Below are 19,061 nucleotides of genomic sequence, written 5' to 3'. Positions count from 1 at the left end.
ATAAGAATTAAATCTAGTTGCCTGGTGCATGTGCCAAAAGAAAAAAATGCAAGATCTTTAAAAAAATAAATGTGACCCACTGCACACATTCGCTACACCAGTCTTTGTGCCGTGCACCCTGCACGTAATGCCTTCCTCGCAATTACACCCTTGCGCACTTCTCTCCCACTTCCCCAATGTCGACGCTGTTGACTTATGTTTTGGAGTGGTGGAAGGGAGACGGGAGAGAGGGACGCAAGGCTGTGAGTAGCTGTGCATCGTGCAGCACGTAGGTGGGTGCGGCAGCTCAACATTTTAATTTTTTTCTAGTGCAGACATCCATTAGCCAGTTTTAGTTGGTAAAGCCAATAATATGGCATGGGAACATTGTAGTAAGTAGCTTATTTTACCACAGAACACACACAATACTTAACTATTGTGTGGCCGCTCATTGTTATATCTGAGTATTGTTAAAACCAGCAATGCTGTAAGTGGTTCAGAAGAACAGACTGGTGAGCTAGTTGTTGCTGCATAACTTGAGGTAAAGCGCAAGGGAGCACATAGGACAACAGAAGGGGATAAAAACACAGTGCTACTAACAACTGAACCTTTATTGCACATGGTTAGTACATATAAACGATAGTACAACAGGAAGAAAAGAGCCACTGTCACAACATAGATTACTTTTCGGCACAATCATGCACTGCAAGCCACTACCATGATAGGAACAGGATTTCTTTCCTCTCTCTTTTTTTTTTCATAGGAACAGATGGGCAGCTTACAGAATTATTGCTTCTAATCATTTCAAATGCCTCAATAATCTCCCTATTCACTTGATCCATGTTTTTTGTCAAACAACGGTTTACAGCTACAGCGCAAGCAGTGTGCAGTTAATGACCAGTCTTTGCCAGATTGCCAGCACTGTTAGAATGCTCTCATAAGCTATCATTGAGACATCTTCCCATCGGTTCAATGTATTCATTCCTGCAGTATAAAGGAATACGTAACCATTCCTTGCATGCATGAAACAAACTGTTCTCGGTGTTTTGTTTTTTTTTTATTGTAACCATGCCGCTTGGATGTAGTATTGTCTACTTTCATGCATAAACTGGACAGTTTCAAAGGGGCTGAAAAAGCGATGTCAGCGCTAACACATTTCCCAAATTTTTTCAGATATGGCTAGCTTGGTGCAAGTACTGCATGACAGCTACTTTCCTGCCTCTGCTTGGTTAAGCAGGGGAATTCGGACAGCCATGGGGTTTCCTTAACACGCTGCCAGCCACAGCTGTCAGCAGTTGCAAGGGTTAGCCAGTTGTGCTTAGGCACAAAACTTGGTTTTCAAAGTTTCTGCATACAAGGTGATGGCAGGATTTAACAAGAGAGTTCTTAAAACAAAGGATAATGATGGCCCACTTAACTAACTTGGAATGCGCTGAAGACAATGGTAGAATGTCCTTCTCTCCTCGAAGCTCGTAGCAACAACACACATGACTGTTTAAGAAACGAAGGGCACGATTCAAAAACCGAATGGATCCGTAAGCAGGCTCTTCACACAACAAAATAAGAGGTCGGAGGCACTCGCAAAAAACCGAACCGCAGTCATGGCGGAAGCCAAGCATTCATTGTCACATTGTAAAAACACGAATTACTCATCCGCATACCTAAGAACTCTTGCAACCACTGATCCTTCCAAGCGAGTGCACAGAATCCTATTTTAATGAGTGAGGACGAGGTCACTTAAGAGAGGTGCAAGGCAGGAACCAATGCATATGGGAGCGTTCTAACAATGTTGGCAATCTGGCAAAGACTAGTCATCTAGCCATACGCCGTTCGCACTGTGGCTGTGAACTGTTGTTTGGCAGATCAAAAGTGATATCCAGAAACACGGGGAGATCATTGAGGCATTCAAAATGATTAGAAGCAATAATTCTGTAAGTTGCCCATCTGTTTCTTTGTTGAAAAAATAAATCCTGTACCTATTGCAATAGCGGTCTGTGGTGGATGGTTATGCCAAAAAGTAGTCTATGTTGTGACAGTGGCTTGTTTATTCCTGTTGTACTATGGTATAAGTGCATTAACCATGTGCAAGAGAGATTCAGTTGTTAGTAGCGCTGTGTCTTCATCGCCTTGTGTTGTCCTACGTGCTGTCTTGTGCTTTACTTCAAGCTATAGGTGGGTTTGGCTGTACTTCTTTCTAATTGAAATGTTTCGATGTTTGCCCTCTCTGCAGTTTTCGTGCAACCAAGTTATAACAATTATATGTTATAACAGTGGACATTTTTGGCACTTGAATATTGTTATAAGTGCCTTTGAGTGTAATTGTATGCTTTTCATTTGTCCCACATTATTCATTTGGCAGTGGCACTTATCTGCCCTTTCTTTTCTTCTTGCATACTTCTTTTTTTCCTTAAGGACTGTGCTCTTATATTTCCCAGGATGACTGTGGAAGCCTCAACTCCCTGGAACAGGAAGACGAGCCCATTGAGTTTCTCATTAAGGAGATGCCCTCAGAACCTCCTGATGCTCCCGAGTCTGTCACCAACAAGACACCAGGAATGCTGCTGATTGCCAGCATATACAACACAGGTCTGGGCACTTGGTTAAGCTTGAATGGACTTGGTTAGGTTTGGCTAGACATTGCAGAACTTGTGGAGTTGTAAACATTTACCCACTTTGCAGTCATTTCAATCAGGAACTAGTGTTAAGCTCATCTTGAACTCAATGCAAAAAGAACACTCATGTGAACGAATGTGTAGGAAGTGAATCATTTCAGAAAGTTTTCTTTGTTCCCCAGCTTCTTGTATGGTTTACATTCTACAGCATTCTCGTTTTTGTCTGCTTTTGTGCACTGTCTGTGCTAGGCTGTACAACTCGGACACCGATGTGCTACGCATGTCAGGTGATAACCCATCTGCAGGCTCCTGACGTCTCATCACTGCAGAAGTGCATACTGATGGAGGAAATCCTCTCATTTGTGCAGTAAACGACCAATAATTTGGACATACTTGTATATTAGGACAGCCCCGTGGCACCGCCACTAGCCCCGTAGATTTAATGTGTAAGGACGACTGAAACTTTGGACACATTACAGTGAGCCATGCAGTAATTCAGGCTAATTTGGACGCCGAGTTCAGCAGAAATAGCAATATTTTTGTTTTGATACGTCGCCGGCATGGTCACCAGTCACCAGTGCCTCCTCAAAACCGAAACTAAACTTGTGAAGCCTAGCAGTCACCGATCTAGTTGTCGCCGAGGAGAATGCAGTGCATGTATTAAATGTACTTTTATCTATCTGTAGCAGCATGCAATGGTCGAAATACTGGCCACCATTTGGTAGCGATGCCTTCTGCTCATGTATATGCCACTCTTATCCACCCACCATTCACGGCTGGCTGGTCCCATTGATAATGCATGTGGGGTGGCACTGTGACCACTGACGGAGCATAAAAAGTGTTAAAAAAAAATAGGATAAAAGGCAGTGCTAGAAAATCGCGGCCACAGAAGGCCTAGGCCAAAGGCAAGTGTACGTGCATGCAGTAATTCGTTGACAAACTTGGGCCATATTCTCGGACGATCACTTTCGAAGATATCATTTTCGTGACAGTTTGCATGGTAGCACCGGACATGTGAACGGGTGGCAGGTTTCCGTACTGTGGTAAGATAGTGTTCTTGGCACCGTACAAAGGATGCCTTTGCTCATGGACGCCGATGCATCTTGCACTAGTCACACGAAATTGAAGGTATCTTTAAAATATTTGATCCGAAAATACAGCACACCTTTTTTGGCCACTTATGAAATAAATTTATTTATTTTAAGGCTAATACGGTATTTTGTACTCCCAATTATTCAGACTATTTGACAGCCTCGTTGAGTTCAAATTATCGGCTGGCGACTGTATTTTGTTCTTTTAAATAGAAATAGCACTTTCGTCCATATGGCAGTGCTCAGATGCCCACGCTCCCACACGTGCACCAGCTGAATTTAGCAGGTAGGACTGACACCTGTCCTACATTCACACTGCCCCTGTGAATGAAGGAGCAGCGAAAGAACTCCATCACTGGCATGAGGCCGTGCAGAGCTTGAAGTGGATTTCTCTGTCGTGTAAAAACCACATTGGTTGTGAGCGTGACACTGTCCACCATTTTCAGTCCTTGTTTTCGTCCCTTGGTGCACTGGTCACAATTTAGAAACTTTGCATTCAAGCCCACTGTTTAGTTCTAACTTCAGCAGAGAAAGAAGTGACTGCATGCGTGTGTGCTGTAAGCTTTTGCTAAAGCTCCACCATGCATTTGCAGGAATAGTGCGGCAGTCCAGCACACAGTATGCCTTGTATGCAATATCTGTGACTCGCCGTGAGCTGCAGACTACGGAGGAGCGTTGGTGTGTCTTCAGGAGATACAGCGACTTTGACGACTTCCGCATCCTTGTCTTGGAAAAGGTGAAGCTTACTGCTTTTGGTTTTGGCGGTGGTCATTCGCTGTAGGCTTTGTTATGGCATTATAAATATCCTATGTGTAATGAATGAACTGAAGAGCCATGGCTAGCTGGGCAAGTCAGTACAACTGGATATTTACCTGCAGCACAAATAAATCGCCTTTCCTTTGTGTTATGTCTATTTGTTCGTGCTGTAGGTAAACATGTGGCATTCGTCTGCATTTTATGTGCAGCCTCCATGGTATGTATACTAGTCAGTGTTAATCCTCTAGCGTTATGAGCCACTTTATTCTTGTCGTACTGTCTCGGTATTTCAGAATGCCTATGTGCGAGGGTTGATCCAGAAATAAGGTTCCCAAAGAGCTCCACCCACACGGGGAGGTGCAAGGCGAAATCTGGCAACACTGCTGCATGCCGCTGTTCCCCCACTCTCGATTTCCCGCGGCTGCGCTTTTCTGCGCCAATCATTCTTGGCTCAGCGGCCGTCCGATGTGGAGGTTCCCATTGTTGATCCCACCAAGTGCGAGATTCGTTCTGCAATTCACTTTTTGCATGCCAGAAGGACTCCACCCGTGGATATTCATCGTCAGTTGACAGAGGTGTATGGTGACAAGTGTATGTCCGTCGAACACGTCCGAAAGTGGTGCAGGGAGTTTAGTGCCGGTCAGGAGGAAGTCTGTGATGAAGAACGGAGTGGAAGACCATCAATTTGGGAGGCGGTTATCAAGGTGGGCCAACGCGAAGTGCTTCAAAGCAGGAGGACCGCCATCCGTGAACATGTTGCTCAGATTCCTGGGAGTTCTTACGGTACACTGGAAAGAGCTTTGACTGAAAAAATTGGGGTATCACAAGTGTTGTGCTCGATGGGTACCGCGGCTATTGGCATCAGACCACAAGGAAAAACGCCTTGACTGTGCTCGCCAGTTTCTTAAAGAGTGTCAACAAGATAAGGAAGGATTATTGGACTTCATTGTTACGGGAGACGAAACGTGGGTACGGTATTTCATTTCACTCCTGAAACAAAACAAAAACCCAAACAGTGGCGTCACCCAGAGTCACCAGTCGCAAAGGAGTTCGAACAAACTCCTTCTGCTGGCAAAGTCATGGCCAGTGTTTTTTGGGATCATAAGACGATGCTGCTGATCGATTTCATGGAACGTGGGACAACAATCAACTCGGACAGTTATTGTGCAACACTAAGAAAACTGAGGTGAGCTATTCAGAACCGCCGGTGAGGACGAGTGGCAGCCAGTGTAATGCTGCTTCACAACAATGCCCGACCTCACGTCTCCCGTCAAACCCAGGAACTTTTGACAAACTTTGGGTGGACTGTCATGCCCCACTCACCATATAATCCAGACCACGCGCCTAGTGATTATCACTTGTGCCTCAAGGTAAAGAAACATTTGAATGGCCAATGCTTCTGGACCGACGATGAAGTCAAAGAAGAGTTGAAACGCTACCTAAATGGGTTGGTGGCGGAGTTCTATGACATTGGGATACAGAAATTGGAGCACCATCTACAAAAATGCATAGAAAAAGATGGCGATTATATAGAAAAATAGAGCAAAGTTTCATCTTTCCAATGATTAAATTTCTATTAGAATAAACAGTGGTGTCTATTTCTAAAATTGATGGGAACCTTATTTCTGGATCAACCCTCGTACATTCCGTTTCATGCCTTTCTGACTTGTATTGACTACCCAACGAAATAGAAGTCTTTACTGAGATTTATTTTCTCTTTATTTGCATAACAAATTGTTACAGCATCAAAAGTGAGTGCAGCTGACAGTCAGGTGGCCGTGTCATTGAGAAGTACATTTTCCTAACAAAGAATGAAACTATAACAGCTACTGTAGCCTTCAGAAACAGTCTTTATAAGTGGCTGATACCACTCTTTTAATGAAGTTTAAGGACATGGCATCAACTTCAGCCTTTATTAAGCACATTCGGCTCGCATGCCAATTTACAATGGGCAGTGCCGTAATGGTCTAAAATCTGACATTTTCGTGGTATAGTTTCTTTCTATTTTTGATTTAAAGGGGGCCGTGAAAATCTTTAAATAAATATAATATAAATGGAAAACAATCTCTTGCATATTGGCTTTATCACAATATTTCTGGTTCATATACTTTAGCTCAGGGCAATACCTGTGCTGTATATCTGTACGAGCAGTATTAGTCATACCTCTTGAGTTCTGTTTCATCTTCTTTACCTGCAGTTTCCAAAGTTGTCTAAGTTGCCTTTTCCTGGGAAGAAGACCTTCAACAACCTGAGCCTTCAATTCTTGGAACAGCGGCGATCTCAGCTGAATGAGTTCTTGCAGCAGATTCTACATCCTGACATCTTGACAGCTAATCCAGGGCTACGTGACATGGTGCTGCATTTCCTTGAGCCAGGCACCTACGAGAAAGGAAAAAAACAGTTTGCAAGAACGGTGAGCACTGCCGCTTTTGTTTTTTGCTCGTAGCACAAATTTTACTTTATTCTGTACGTTCAAGATGTTCAAGATTGCTAGGTGCGAAGCATAAAGGGGGGCTGTGCAGCATCAAAATGGGGAGCTAGCGAAGCGACTCGCTTTTCTTTTTCTTCTTCTTCTTCTTCTGGATTTCACATTCCTTTCGTTTTTCGCACAGACACCCAGTAGCCAGATTTATTCGTTATTGGCAATAATGCAGCATGGGAACGGTTGTAGTAAGCGGTTTGTGTTACCCTATAACACACACCAAAGTTCAGGGAGGGGCAGCAGCTCATTGTTACATCCAAGTATCGTTGGAACCGGTAATGCTATAAGTGGGTTCTAATGTGCATCTTTCTGTCAAAATAAAATGTATAAATGTTTGTCCCCTCTGCTTTTTTTTATGCAACCCGGTTGCAACAATTATCGGTAATAACAGTGGGACGTTCTTGGCACTTGAATGTTGTTATAGGGAGGTTCAGCTGTATTGCCAAATGCTTTAAACAGAAATCACCAGAAAATATTCCCGAAACCTGCCCAGGTTATTTCAGGATTCGGTCCTCGGTCCTTTGAATGTGAAGTGAAGGAAATTGCGTCAGCTATTTCAATGCATCGCATGCACGAGTACAGCATGAGAGACTGCAGCTCTCACAGTAATTGCATCGTTAGTATAGATGCATATCTGGTTACCCTGCAAAGGGGGCCCATACTTTTACCAAGTAACTTTCCTTTTTTGCTCGGGATTCCTACCTTCACCTTGGAAACGAATTCAAATTCAAAAGCACTTAATTCAGTCATGTTGGCTTGACAAGAGTAATAAGGCTATGCTGCATTTCAAGTAAACAAAATTAGTTGTGTCGTTAGTAGTGATTATTGTTCCTGCCACATTTGTCACTCATGCAGATGGGCTCTCTAGTCAATCCATTCAAGTCATCAGTGCGCAGCATGGGCACCATGGTGAAAAATGCTCCCGAGAACCTGCTCGATGGACTGCGCGACAGCATCGTGAAGGTGCTCCGCAGCCGGCCCACAGCTTCACCTGTGGACGTCATGATTCAGGGCAGTGAGAAAGTGGGCGCTGGCATCGACGTTGAGGTGAGCTGACGTGCAGACGAGTGAAATCACTTGCTGTCTCTTCATTTTGCATGTTTGGCAGGGTGACCATCCGAGTACAGCAGTGCAGTTGAGCATTGCTGTAATGAATATGAATACAACTAATTATCAGATATAACGAAGTAAATGACAAGTGCTTCTTGACGATATTAGCATGTAACAAATGCATGTTTACGATGAGTATTGAATGTAACAAAGGTATCTTTATGTTGTATGTGACTTCTTTATTATTCAACTGTATTGTATCGTTTGGCCATAGAAGCTGTGCCACTAAAGCAGGGAAGCATTAATGGCAAGCCTTGGATCCATCTAGAGTGTTCAAGTACCCCCTCCAGCCCCCTATAGAAACCGCGCAACATTTGATTTATGCTTCTAGAGGTCCTAGTTGCCAATAAAGTTGAAACCGAATAGTGGCTGCATGCTGCTTCTGCCACAGTTCAAGATGCCTTCGATGAGCAGAGTGGCTCTTGTAGGAATTTAATTACACCAGCATTCTCAGAAGACAAGTTCTGCTAGGCACTGAACCTCCCTATAACTAAGTCACATTTTACATCAGAATACTTAAGGTTATAACCAATATTCATTAAAACCATGTGTTTGCAGTAGAACCTCGTTGAAATTATCCTATTTCATAGGATTTCCGGGAGCCAGCATTGACGATTGAGAACGAAAAAAGTACCCGATACAGTTGTGCTTCTTTTTTACCTGTTAATACGTTCCCAGAAGACACAATCTTCTGGCAGCGACATCCAATATAGTATCGAACTACGATCGTATTATGTGTAATCCAGCCATTGGATGCCTTGTAAGCAAGAAAGGTCGTGAGGCATGCACGGTCGAGAGCAGTAGGCACCCGCAACGGCAGCTTCACTGCTGTACTTGCCCACACATGTCACGTGAAAATGCCACCATGCACTCGGTTTCCTATTCCATGACAGTAAATCTCTTACAGGTCACACACATCACCATCACAGCTATTGCCCCCAACCCATTGCAATAAGCATCTTCACCTATCTGGTTCACAGCACGCGTGCCATAGGAAGCATACTGCACGCTTTTAATAGTTGATAAACAAAGTGCGCCGTGGTTTCCTGCTGCAGGCAGTGCGAAGTGAGATTCATGTTTCACTCTGGCAGCATCGTGGCATCGTATTCTGGCATTGCCCACCGCCTTGATTTCATTTCAGTTTCTCAACACCAGTCTTAAAATGACCGCACATGTCTTAGGTTGCTTGGGACCCACAAGCTCACCACGGTCCCACGCCACAACAATTTTTGCCGATTGGACACGTAAAACTTTCTGCCAAAATGGCTCACCCCAAGAAGCTGCTGACCCAGGCCGAATTCAAGGAGCGCAAACGTAACCTTGCGGAAGCCGCAAAGACGCATCTGCATCTCGACGCATGTCGGCACCTCGCGCTGCAATGCTTTGCATTACTCTGAGCCTGCCAAATTTTTTAGTGGCTTCGGATCGTACATTTTCCCAATTACCATATTTACTCGCATAATGATCGCACCCCTGAATTTTGTCGTCAAAATTTGATTTTTTTTATTTCCCGTGTAATGATCACACCCCGAACTTGCTGCATCTATATGTCGTGTGCCAAGTCTAGCTAATAATGATCGCGCTTACCATCTGTTGGATGCAACGCAAACGACTCTTCAAGACAAACCAAACGGTCTGCACGCACCAAACATTCTTAAGTAGATGCCTCATTTCATTACTTTCATCACTTTCCGCACTTCCATGACTAAAAAAAAAACGCTGCAACCAAACTTGCCTTTATTATGTGTAGGCTTTATAATGGTTTTGTCAACAACAAAAAAAGGCGCCTTTCGATTCTTCTCGTCTCCACTCGTGGGCACGCAACAAATCGTGAGCGGCGACGATAGTAGCCACCAACGATAGTAGCCACGCTTACACTGATACGTTAAAGTGTACCCTATTCATACACTGACGCTTGTAACGCCCACCATTAGCGGAAACGTGCCGTATTAGGATAGTAGTGAAGACAGATGCCGCAGTTTCTGCAGCATGCCAGCCATGTGTTTTTATGTCACTGGCAGCTAAGCGCGCCCATCTGTTTCTGTCCCCTCAAAGTGGACATGGCTACATTACTGATACGGAAGAAACTGTTTCAGTGGTACTCACGAGAAGAAAAAAAAAATGCATTTGGTGCGTTCAGCTTGCTCCGCCGGCTGCCATTTTTGTTTTGGTGTCCCGCAGCAAACGCGGGACGAAAACATTTCTTTTTTTTCATTTTGCGGGAAATTTAACCAGCGTAATGATCGCACCCCTAATTTTGCGTCAATTTTTCTGACAAAAAAAGTGCAATCATTATGCGAGTTAATACGGTAGTATGTTTTCTCCTTCTTTCTTCTTTTTTGACCCCAAGATTTATTGAACGAGGTTCTACTGTATTCCTCTAATATCGGTGAGAAACATTCTACATTTATTTTCTTATATTCAATAATTTGTTGTATTCGTGTTCGTTTATTTATCAAGATTAGACTGTACTGCCAGCTTTGAGTCAGACACCCGCAGAGAGAGGGTGCGCCATACTTCTGCAGATAGCACCAACGGAATGGTGCAACTGAGTCCTTCTCTAGGAAATTCGCATATAATTGGCTAAACAGCATTTTCTTTCGTCATGAAGTGCAATGAGATGAACATTCTTATTATCAGTAATTCAGTACAAGTTGCAAATGATAAACTAGTTAAGATAAACCACCCAGGGAAGCTGGCTTTTGTGTTTTCAGCAATGGAGGCATCTATCCCGTCCTGTGCCGTCATTTTCCACCAAGTGAGACTAGGAAATATCACTTAAGCCTAGGTTTATATTTAGCGTCTTAACTTTTTCTTTGGTGTCCTTTTAGAGGTTTGTACCCATATTAAGTGTGGCTAGCTTTTTCTAATCAAGAACCACAGTGCTTAAAACAAAAATGCACTTCTCGTGTACAAATGTCCCCGCACGCACATACGTACTAGGCAGGAAGGCTGTTGCTTGTAGAAGCATTTGCATTATTTATGTTCTCGCAGCTTGACTGACGGCATAGTATTGAAAGGTACATAGCATGGGCAACACACCCATCTATTTATAAGATGGAAGCTTCAGTCTATTGTTGAGGCATGATTGAATAAAAACAGCAGGTGTAAAGAGGCCAGGCACAAACAAAAGCCACTGTGAGCTTGTGCCTTTTGTGCATGTTGTGCCTGTGTACAATCTTTTATTCATCTATTCCTGGCTGCAAGCTGGGACTTCAAGGGAGTTCAGCATTTCGTGGCTTCTGTGTTTTTAATAAAGTAGACTTCTGTTGATTTTACTCTGGTTCATTCGCTTTCTTGGTTAATTCGATCCTGACCTGGCCGACGCCCATGCATTTCTATGGGTCCAAACTTCCATTATTTTGATTCTAAAATTGGCCTTTGCTGGATAATTAGAACTTGGCCAGATAGCGCACATGCACCTGACCCCTGCGGGGACCCCAGTAGCAACTCTTTTAGTAGCAACTCTTTGAGCAACTTTCAAGCAATAATCATAGCTCACGATGTCCAATTACGGTACGTGTTTGCCTGATTCTAACAAAATTGGGCCGAAAATTGTCTGCACGGTGCAGTCAAATATGAAACCAAAACACCTTTGCGCTGTTAGTATGCTTAATGTACTGCAGCAAAGCTGACTTTAAGAACTGTGCGGCAAACCTAGCTATAGGAAACCGACCGCCATTATGCAACGCGCATATTTTTCTTGCTAAAAAAAAAAAGCCAGGTGCACGTTAGGTTTCGACTTTCTTTAGTAGCTTTAATGTAATTCCTACGTTAGTTTTCTGCTTTGTACACGTAGAAAGTGGGCACGCATTTGATTCAGGGGGCATGTTAGACCCTGGCAAATACTGCCCAATGAATTGGCGGTGTGTTTTCACATTTTCCTATGCATCTTGTTTATTTATACCCGCCGGACGATTTGATCAATTTCGTCGGTCCCGTCATAGTCGAAGTAACGGAAGTCGACTGTATTAAGCACTTTCTGTCGATGCATGTATCTTTGGTTTCAGCTGTTTTGAACAGTTGTACCCTCGACTGAAGTCAGTGCAACAGTTTAAAAAAACTCATTTTATGGCTTGCTGTTCAAGTGCATAGTTATTGGAAGAGGCATTCTTATGAAGTAATTCACAGGATGCAGATAAAGAAATGACTTGGTGTTGTGATTACTCTCTTCCTTTTCCTCTGCTCCGCAGACACAAGACAACATTCCTCTTAGAATTATGCTGCTGCTTATGGACGAAGTGTTTGATCTAAAAAGCAAGAACCAGTGGCTAAGGCGACGGATTGTGGTCATCCTGAGGCAGATTATCAAAGCCACATTTGGAGACACAATAAACAGGTTCCAATCCCTTCTTTCCTTTAAACAAATTTTTTCTTCTTGCCCTTTTGCTTGCATTAATTTTTTAGCTCACTTTGTTTTCTCTGTGCTCCTTTGTACCGTCATTCCTCTTTTTACAGAAAAATTGTTGACTACGTCGAATGGATGGCATCGACTGAAAAAATTGCTGAATACATCACTGCATTTAAGTAAGTGATGGTGCGACTTCCTGTTCTTAATGAGCACATTTAGTCACCCTTTCTTCTCTATCTTGTCAGAGCTACCAATTTTATTATGTTGAACAAAGCACAGGTCAGCCTTTTTTTTTGTTTTTTATGCAAAGGGTGCCAACAATGTTTGCAAATAGATCAATAAATATGGATGGCAGAATGGAGCACAATATGCCATAGTAAGCTTAAAAAGAAATTATATTTTGAGGAAGCTCTTTGGAGAAGTAATATAAAGTAATATTGCCACGAGACAGTGAACGGGCTGTTACTGTCAGTCCGACGAAGACAATGACGACGAAGTGGCCAGAGGCACTTGCAAAAAAGCCTTGCATCAGTCACCACCGCTTATGGCTGTTGTAACCTTGTATATAGCAGTAATAATTTGTACGTATACATTTTCCCCGTAACATCTTTTTGGTGGAGGTGCTGGGCAAAGCGTGCCAGCTCCGTCAACCAAGCACAGAACTTCGAAGCGGTAGCCATTTTAGTTGCTCCGTGATGACCGCCAAAGTGACGACGGCGCAGCAGCCACCAATTCCTGTGATTCTGTTACACCCACGAGACCCGGCAATCTTTTTCTGGCATGGATGGCTTGGACATCGAAGGGTGGATCGACATGTATGAGCACGTCAGCGACCACAACAGGTGGGACCCCACCCTGATGTTACCCAACGTGATTTTCTACCTGAAGGAACGGTGTGAAGAAGATCTTGCTAGTTGGGACGCAAGGTGAAGCTGCGTCAGTTGTTCGGCAGACCACTTGGCCCTCAACAGGCTGATACAAAGGAGCTTGGGATCCCGCATCCAGACAACCACTGAAACGTACATTTCGTACATACAGAACATACCAGGCCTTTGTCGAAAAGCTGACACAAAATTGACCGAAGCTGACAAGATTTCACATATATTGAATAAAATAGCAGACGACGCATTCAATCTACTTGACGTAGTAGTTCTGTGGAAACCCGCAAGGTGGAGAGAAGCAATGAATAAAGGGAAAATGAGACATCCACCCGTTTTGTAGCAATTGCTACAAAGGAAACCCATACGGGTTCCTCGAAAGAAAAGCCTCATAGTTGAAGAAAAATTCGTCCTGGTCCGGGACTCGAACCCGGGACCACCGCCTTTCCGGGGCAGCCGCTCTACCATCTGAGCTAACCAGGCAGCTAGCAGATGGTAGGGCGAAGTCGAATTTGTCGACAACACGAAGCAAAGGCAAGAGTTTGACGTAGTAGTTCTGCGGAAATCTGCAAGGTGGAGAGAAGCAATGAATAAAGGGAAAATGAGACATCCACCCGTTTTGTAGCAATTGCTACAAAGGAAACCCATACGGGTTCCTCGAAAGAAAAGCCTCATAGTTGAAGAAAAATTCGTCCTGGTCCGGGACTCGAACCCGGGACCACCGCCTTTCCGGGGCAGCCGCTCTACCATCTGAGCTAACCAGGCAGCTAGCAGATGGTAGGGCGAAGTCGAATTTGTCGACTTCGCCCCCGGAGATGATGCTACATCAGTGACTCAGTATAAAAATCCTGTGTTGACTGTACCTACATGCCGAAACCTTCTGGACATTCAAGTGGACAATGTTTATCGTTATGACCCTCATAGACAGCAAAGCACAGATTTCAGTAATGAGCGCTGCTCTCCATAGTCAGCTCTGCAAAGTTATTACGCCTGCTATTCAGAACACAGTACGGGTCGCTGATGGCAGCACGTCTGCTGTTCTTGGAATCTGTACTGCCCGAGTGTGCATTGCTGACCATCAGACTACTGTTTTGTTTATCAAGCTTGCGCAGTATCCTCACAACGTGATCCTCAGCCTACACTTTCTCTCGACGCACTCTGCCCTTATCCACTGCTCCTCAGGTATGCTTCAACTGGAACTCCCTTTTGACGCCAATGTAATATACGACTCTCCCAGCTGTTTGCTCTGTAGAGTTCCTTCATCTGCCACCGCAAGCCGCTACGTACATCCCATTAAGTCCTTCTCCTCCTGTGTGCGATGGTGAATACATTGTCTACCCCATTCTTAACGGGGTCCTGATGCACTCCCTCATCCTCCCGCACACTGTAGTCACCGTACGCAAAAACAAAACCTGCCTGCCTCTGTTGAACATTGTACTCTCTACCCATGTGCTACCTGCCGATATTGCACTTGCCACCGTGTCATCGTTGCAGGAATGTGATATTTCTGTGTTAGATGTTGACGGCCCTTGGAGTGTTTCTGGCTCTCTCAGCCATCGTTTCGCCATGTGCCAATTTTTAAAAAAATTATATCTGCAGATCTCCTGCTTATGCAAGCAGGCGATCTTTGTCGGGTCTTGCTGTCGTATGCCAATATCTTTAATCTTAAAAATCGCCCTTTAGGCCCACCCTCCATGGTTCAGTACATCATCCACACTGGCGATGCTATACAGGTTCACCGGTGCCCTTATCGCATTTCTGCTGTGGAAGAAACCATAGTCGAAAAAGAGGGTGACGAAATGCTGGCCAAGGACATCATCGAGCCGTCCTCCAGTCCATGGGCCACTTCTGTAGTGCTGGTCAAGGACAACACCTGGCGCTTTTGTGTTGATTATCAGCACCTCAACAAGATAAAGAAGAAAGACGTTTATCCTTTACCCCGTATAGACGACACATTCGACTGTTTCCACGGCACCCAATATTTTTCGTCATTCGACCTTCTCTCAGGTTATTTGCAGATTGCTGTTGACCCATTAGACCATAAAAAAAACGCATTTGTAACTCCAGATGGCCTCTACCACTTTAAAGTTACGCCTTTTGGTCTTTGCAATGCACCGCCACATTCAAGCACATGATGGATTCGCTACTTCGTGGCTTGAAATGGTCAACCTGCTTCTGCTACCATGGCGATGTCATCATTTTTTCGCCAACATTTGACAGCCATCTTCAGCGCCTCGTTGCAATTCTCTAGGTATACCACAATCTCAGCCTCCAAGGGTCATATTCTGAAACGTTCGCCTTCCGCTATAGTTTTGTCGCCGCAGTAGTCACATTCAATAAATCAAGCAACTGCTTACCTGTAACATCAGCGTGCACTACCAACATGCGCTGTCAAACACTGTACATCGCATGAGAGAGCGCACCGTGCGAGTGCAGAGCGCCACGGGTGTATTGTTTTCAAGTGTAGTGGCCGCAGTATGGGCTCTGCGCACTGACTACAAGTAGTTACGGCCGCTTTAGGTAAAATAAATTGAGTAAGAAAGTGTGAAATGTTTTATTTTAAATGAATCTACAAATATCGCCGTGAAACAATGCATGTAAGACGCCACCAAAAAGGCTACTATAAACTACCACCTATCTTATCTCCACTGCACTTCACCACCAACCGAACGCCAAGAGACGCCAAAAGACATGTTCGTTTATTCAATATATGTCGAGAGCACCCATCAACACCATAATGTTTAAGTGACGTAGGCCGTAACTACTAGCAGGTGCTGTTTATTTTCCGGTTTTGCTAATACCGCTAATGAGCGCGCGCCGTTGACGGAGGCATGGCCAAGACGATAGTTTCGCTGAAGGCGAACGTTTCAGAATACGGACCCAGCTCAACGCCTCAAAATGCCATTTCAAACGCCATGAAATAGTACTTGGCCATCTCGCCAATGTAACGGGTGTCCAGCCCAATCCTGTGAAAGTTCACGCTGTGAAGAATTTTCCCGTCCCCTGTTCGGCTAAAGATGTACGAAGCTTCATTGGACTGTTTCTCTTATTTCTGCCATTTCATCCGTAATTTCGATGACATTGCGAGTCCTCTTACTGCGCTCCTCGAAAAAGATGTTGCTTTTACATGGGGCTCGCCCCAAGCTGCTGCCTTTTCAGCATTTATCAATGCCCTCACGACTTCTATTTTAGCACATTTTGATCCAATTGCACCGACAGAACTTTGCACGGGTGCCAGCGACCATGGAATCGGTGCGATCGTTGCGCACCGTCAAGGTGGACATGACTGCGTTATTGCTTACACTAGCCGCCTCCTGTCTGCTCCGAAGAAGAATTACTCAATCGCAGAGCGGAAGTGTCTTGCTCTTGTCTGGGATGTTACCAAATTTCATCCCTACCTGTCTGGCTGCACCTTAACCATTGTAACTGACCATCGTGCCCTCTGTTGGCTTTCTTAGCTCAAAGACCTTACAGATCGCCTTGGTCATTGGGCTCTTCGTGTGTAAGAATACAGTCACTGACTGATTTTTCGGACTCCAAAAACTCGGACATGCTCGATTATTCGGTCTGCTTTGCTGCACCGCCATTCTCCCCTTAGACCATAATGTATAACAACTGCCGAAAGTTCGGACACCTTGCGACCTCTCGTCAGATTTTTCGGACACTCCTTGAGCCAACTTGATCAAAAGTACCATGCACCGACTCTGACTGGTGCATGGTTCGACTTGCTGAACACCATTTTTGTTTTGAACAGAGCCTGCTTGCTGCCCCACGAAGTGGCACTACTGCAAATCCCTGCTCATCATCATCATTTCTGCCTGGTTCGTGGCTACAGCAGTTCCAGTCTCAGCTTAGTAAGCCATGTCAAGACAATCCAGCCGCTGATTTGTTTGTTTCTTCGTGCACGACGCTGCGAGTAGGCCACATTTTTCGTTTGTGCGACTGGTATCGGCGTGACGGCGTGGTGATGTTTGCTTTGTGTGCTGTGTCGAGGTTGCGATGATGCAACATGCCATGCGGAAACATAGCGTCAAGTGTCTAATGGTACCGACAGTGCCCGTGCAGACTGCGCTGGGGAACGCTGGCAAGCGGGTGCCGGGAGCCTAGGATTTGTTGCCTTCTGATGTGCACCCTACTGGTGCCAAAAGTGCTCTGCCGAGACCTGTGCAGTGCTTCCGGACACCATCTCATTTGACAGTTTCACAGGTGCTCATGCTGCTGTACTGACATGCGCGGAACTCGATGACAGCGAGATCATTTGTCAGGTTTCTGCTGCACTGCCGGACGATGACTCGGACTCGGAAGATGACGCACCATGTGCTATGCTGCCGTCGCATGCAGAGCATGCACAAACAGTGACTGTGCTTTCAGCTGCCTATAGTGACCGTACGACCCTCTCCGAGATTCAGGCTTATCTGATTGCGCGTAAACGGAGCAGCAACGGCGCATTCACGTTTTATTCAAGCCTACTGCCGAGCCTGAATAAGTGCATGGAAATAAAGGATTTCTTTTTTTTCTTAATCTGCTTTTCCGGACACCTGTTTATTCGGACATTTCCGCCGTCCCCGAGAGGTCCGAATAAACGGTCGGCGACTGTACTTGTTTTTGATAGCACACAAGTCCGGTCAGCTTTATAAAGGTGCCGATTGCCTGTCACAACATCTGGCATCTTGGATCTCCCTGATGTCTCCGAGCAAGACACCAAAGCCTGCGTCTTGTCTATCTCAGACCTCATTAATATACAGGACAAACAATGCCATGACTAAGCTTTACGTTCTATCCTCGACATTCTTCGCTCTGCCACGTCCAACCTTTCACTTGACTTGTTCTGCCTTCGCAACAGCACCTTATACCACCACAATATACATCCTGACGGCCCTGAACGCATCCTCGTCATGCCTGCCTATTTGCAATCAGCTGTCCTCTGCCAACTTCACGATGAGCCCACTGCTGGTCACCTTGGTGTCTCATGCACTTATGATTGCATCAAGCACCGTTTCGTCTGGCCTGGTCTCTACTGCTCCATGCAATGATATGTCGCTAGCTGCGACCAATGCCAGTGCCGCAAGCGACCAGCTATGCTACCTGCCGGTCTGCTTCATCCTGTTGACATTCCCACTGAACCATTCTTTCGTGTTGGGCTCGGCCTTCTTGGCCCCTTTCCAACCTCGCCATCAGGCAACAAGTGCGTTGCCGCCGCGACCCACTATGCGACGTGGTACACCATTACTCGTGCCATCCCGACCAGCTGCACTACGCATGTTGCCGACCTTCTTCATGACATCATCTTGCATTATGGTTCTCCTTAACAGCTTCTGACTCAAGGCCGGTACTTTTTGTCTCGTGTCATCGATGTCGTCCTTCGTTCATGCTCTACCCACCACAAGCTCACAACTGCTTATCACCCACAAACGAATGGACTCGCAGAGCACCTGAACCAAACTCTGACCGATGTGCTTTCAATGTACGTCTCCGCCGACCACCACTATTGAGACCCTACTTTGCCTATGTTACTTTCGGCTACAACTCGTCTGGGCAGGACACCACTGGTCACTCACCATTTTCTTTTCAGTATGCAGGCGAACCTTTTCACCCTCATGTGATACTTTATTTCTTGCTGCTCTAAGCGTATCCACTACGTATATTTGCAATGCTATAGCGCGTGCCAACCCAGCTCACTACATCGCTCGCGAACGGCTCACAGTGTCCCAGGCTTCCCAAAAAGCCCTGTATGACAGCCACCACAGAGACATTTGTTACTCCCCAGGTGCCCTTGTGCTACTGTGGTCTCCATCCTGCCAC

General features: G+C 45.1%; 1 protein-coding gene across 1 annotated transcript in view; it reads left to right on the top strand.

Moving 5' to 3' along the window:
- The window catches only part of LOC142572680 (sorting nexin-13-like), a 70,434-nt gene that overhangs the window by 40,206 nt on the left and 11,167 nt on the right, over positions 1-19,061 (top strand). Inside the window, exons 18-23 of the mRNA XM_075681971.1 lie at positions 2,415-2,565; positions 4,276-4,418; positions 6,636-6,851; positions 7,776-7,967; positions 12,224-12,369; positions 12,489-12,557. Coding sequence (XP_075538086.1) covers positions 2,415-2,565; positions 4,276-4,418; positions 6,636-6,851; positions 7,776-7,967; positions 12,224-12,369; positions 12,489-12,557 — 917 coding nt within the window. The remainder of the gene's footprint in view (positions 1-2,414; positions 2,566-4,275; positions 4,419-6,635; positions 6,852-7,775; positions 7,968-12,223; positions 12,370-12,488; positions 12,558-19,061) is intronic.

This window comes from Dermacentor variabilis, chromosome 2, assembly GCF_050947875.1.
Source record: "Dermacentor variabilis isolate Ectoservices chromosome 2, ASM5094787v1, whole genome shotgun sequence".
NCBI classification, from domain to species: domain Eukaryota; kingdom Metazoa; phylum Arthropoda; class Arachnida; order Ixodida; family Ixodidae; genus Dermacentor; species Dermacentor variabilis.
Note: the sequence above shows the minus strand (reverse complement) of the source record. Positions and strands in the feature narration are given on the sequence as shown.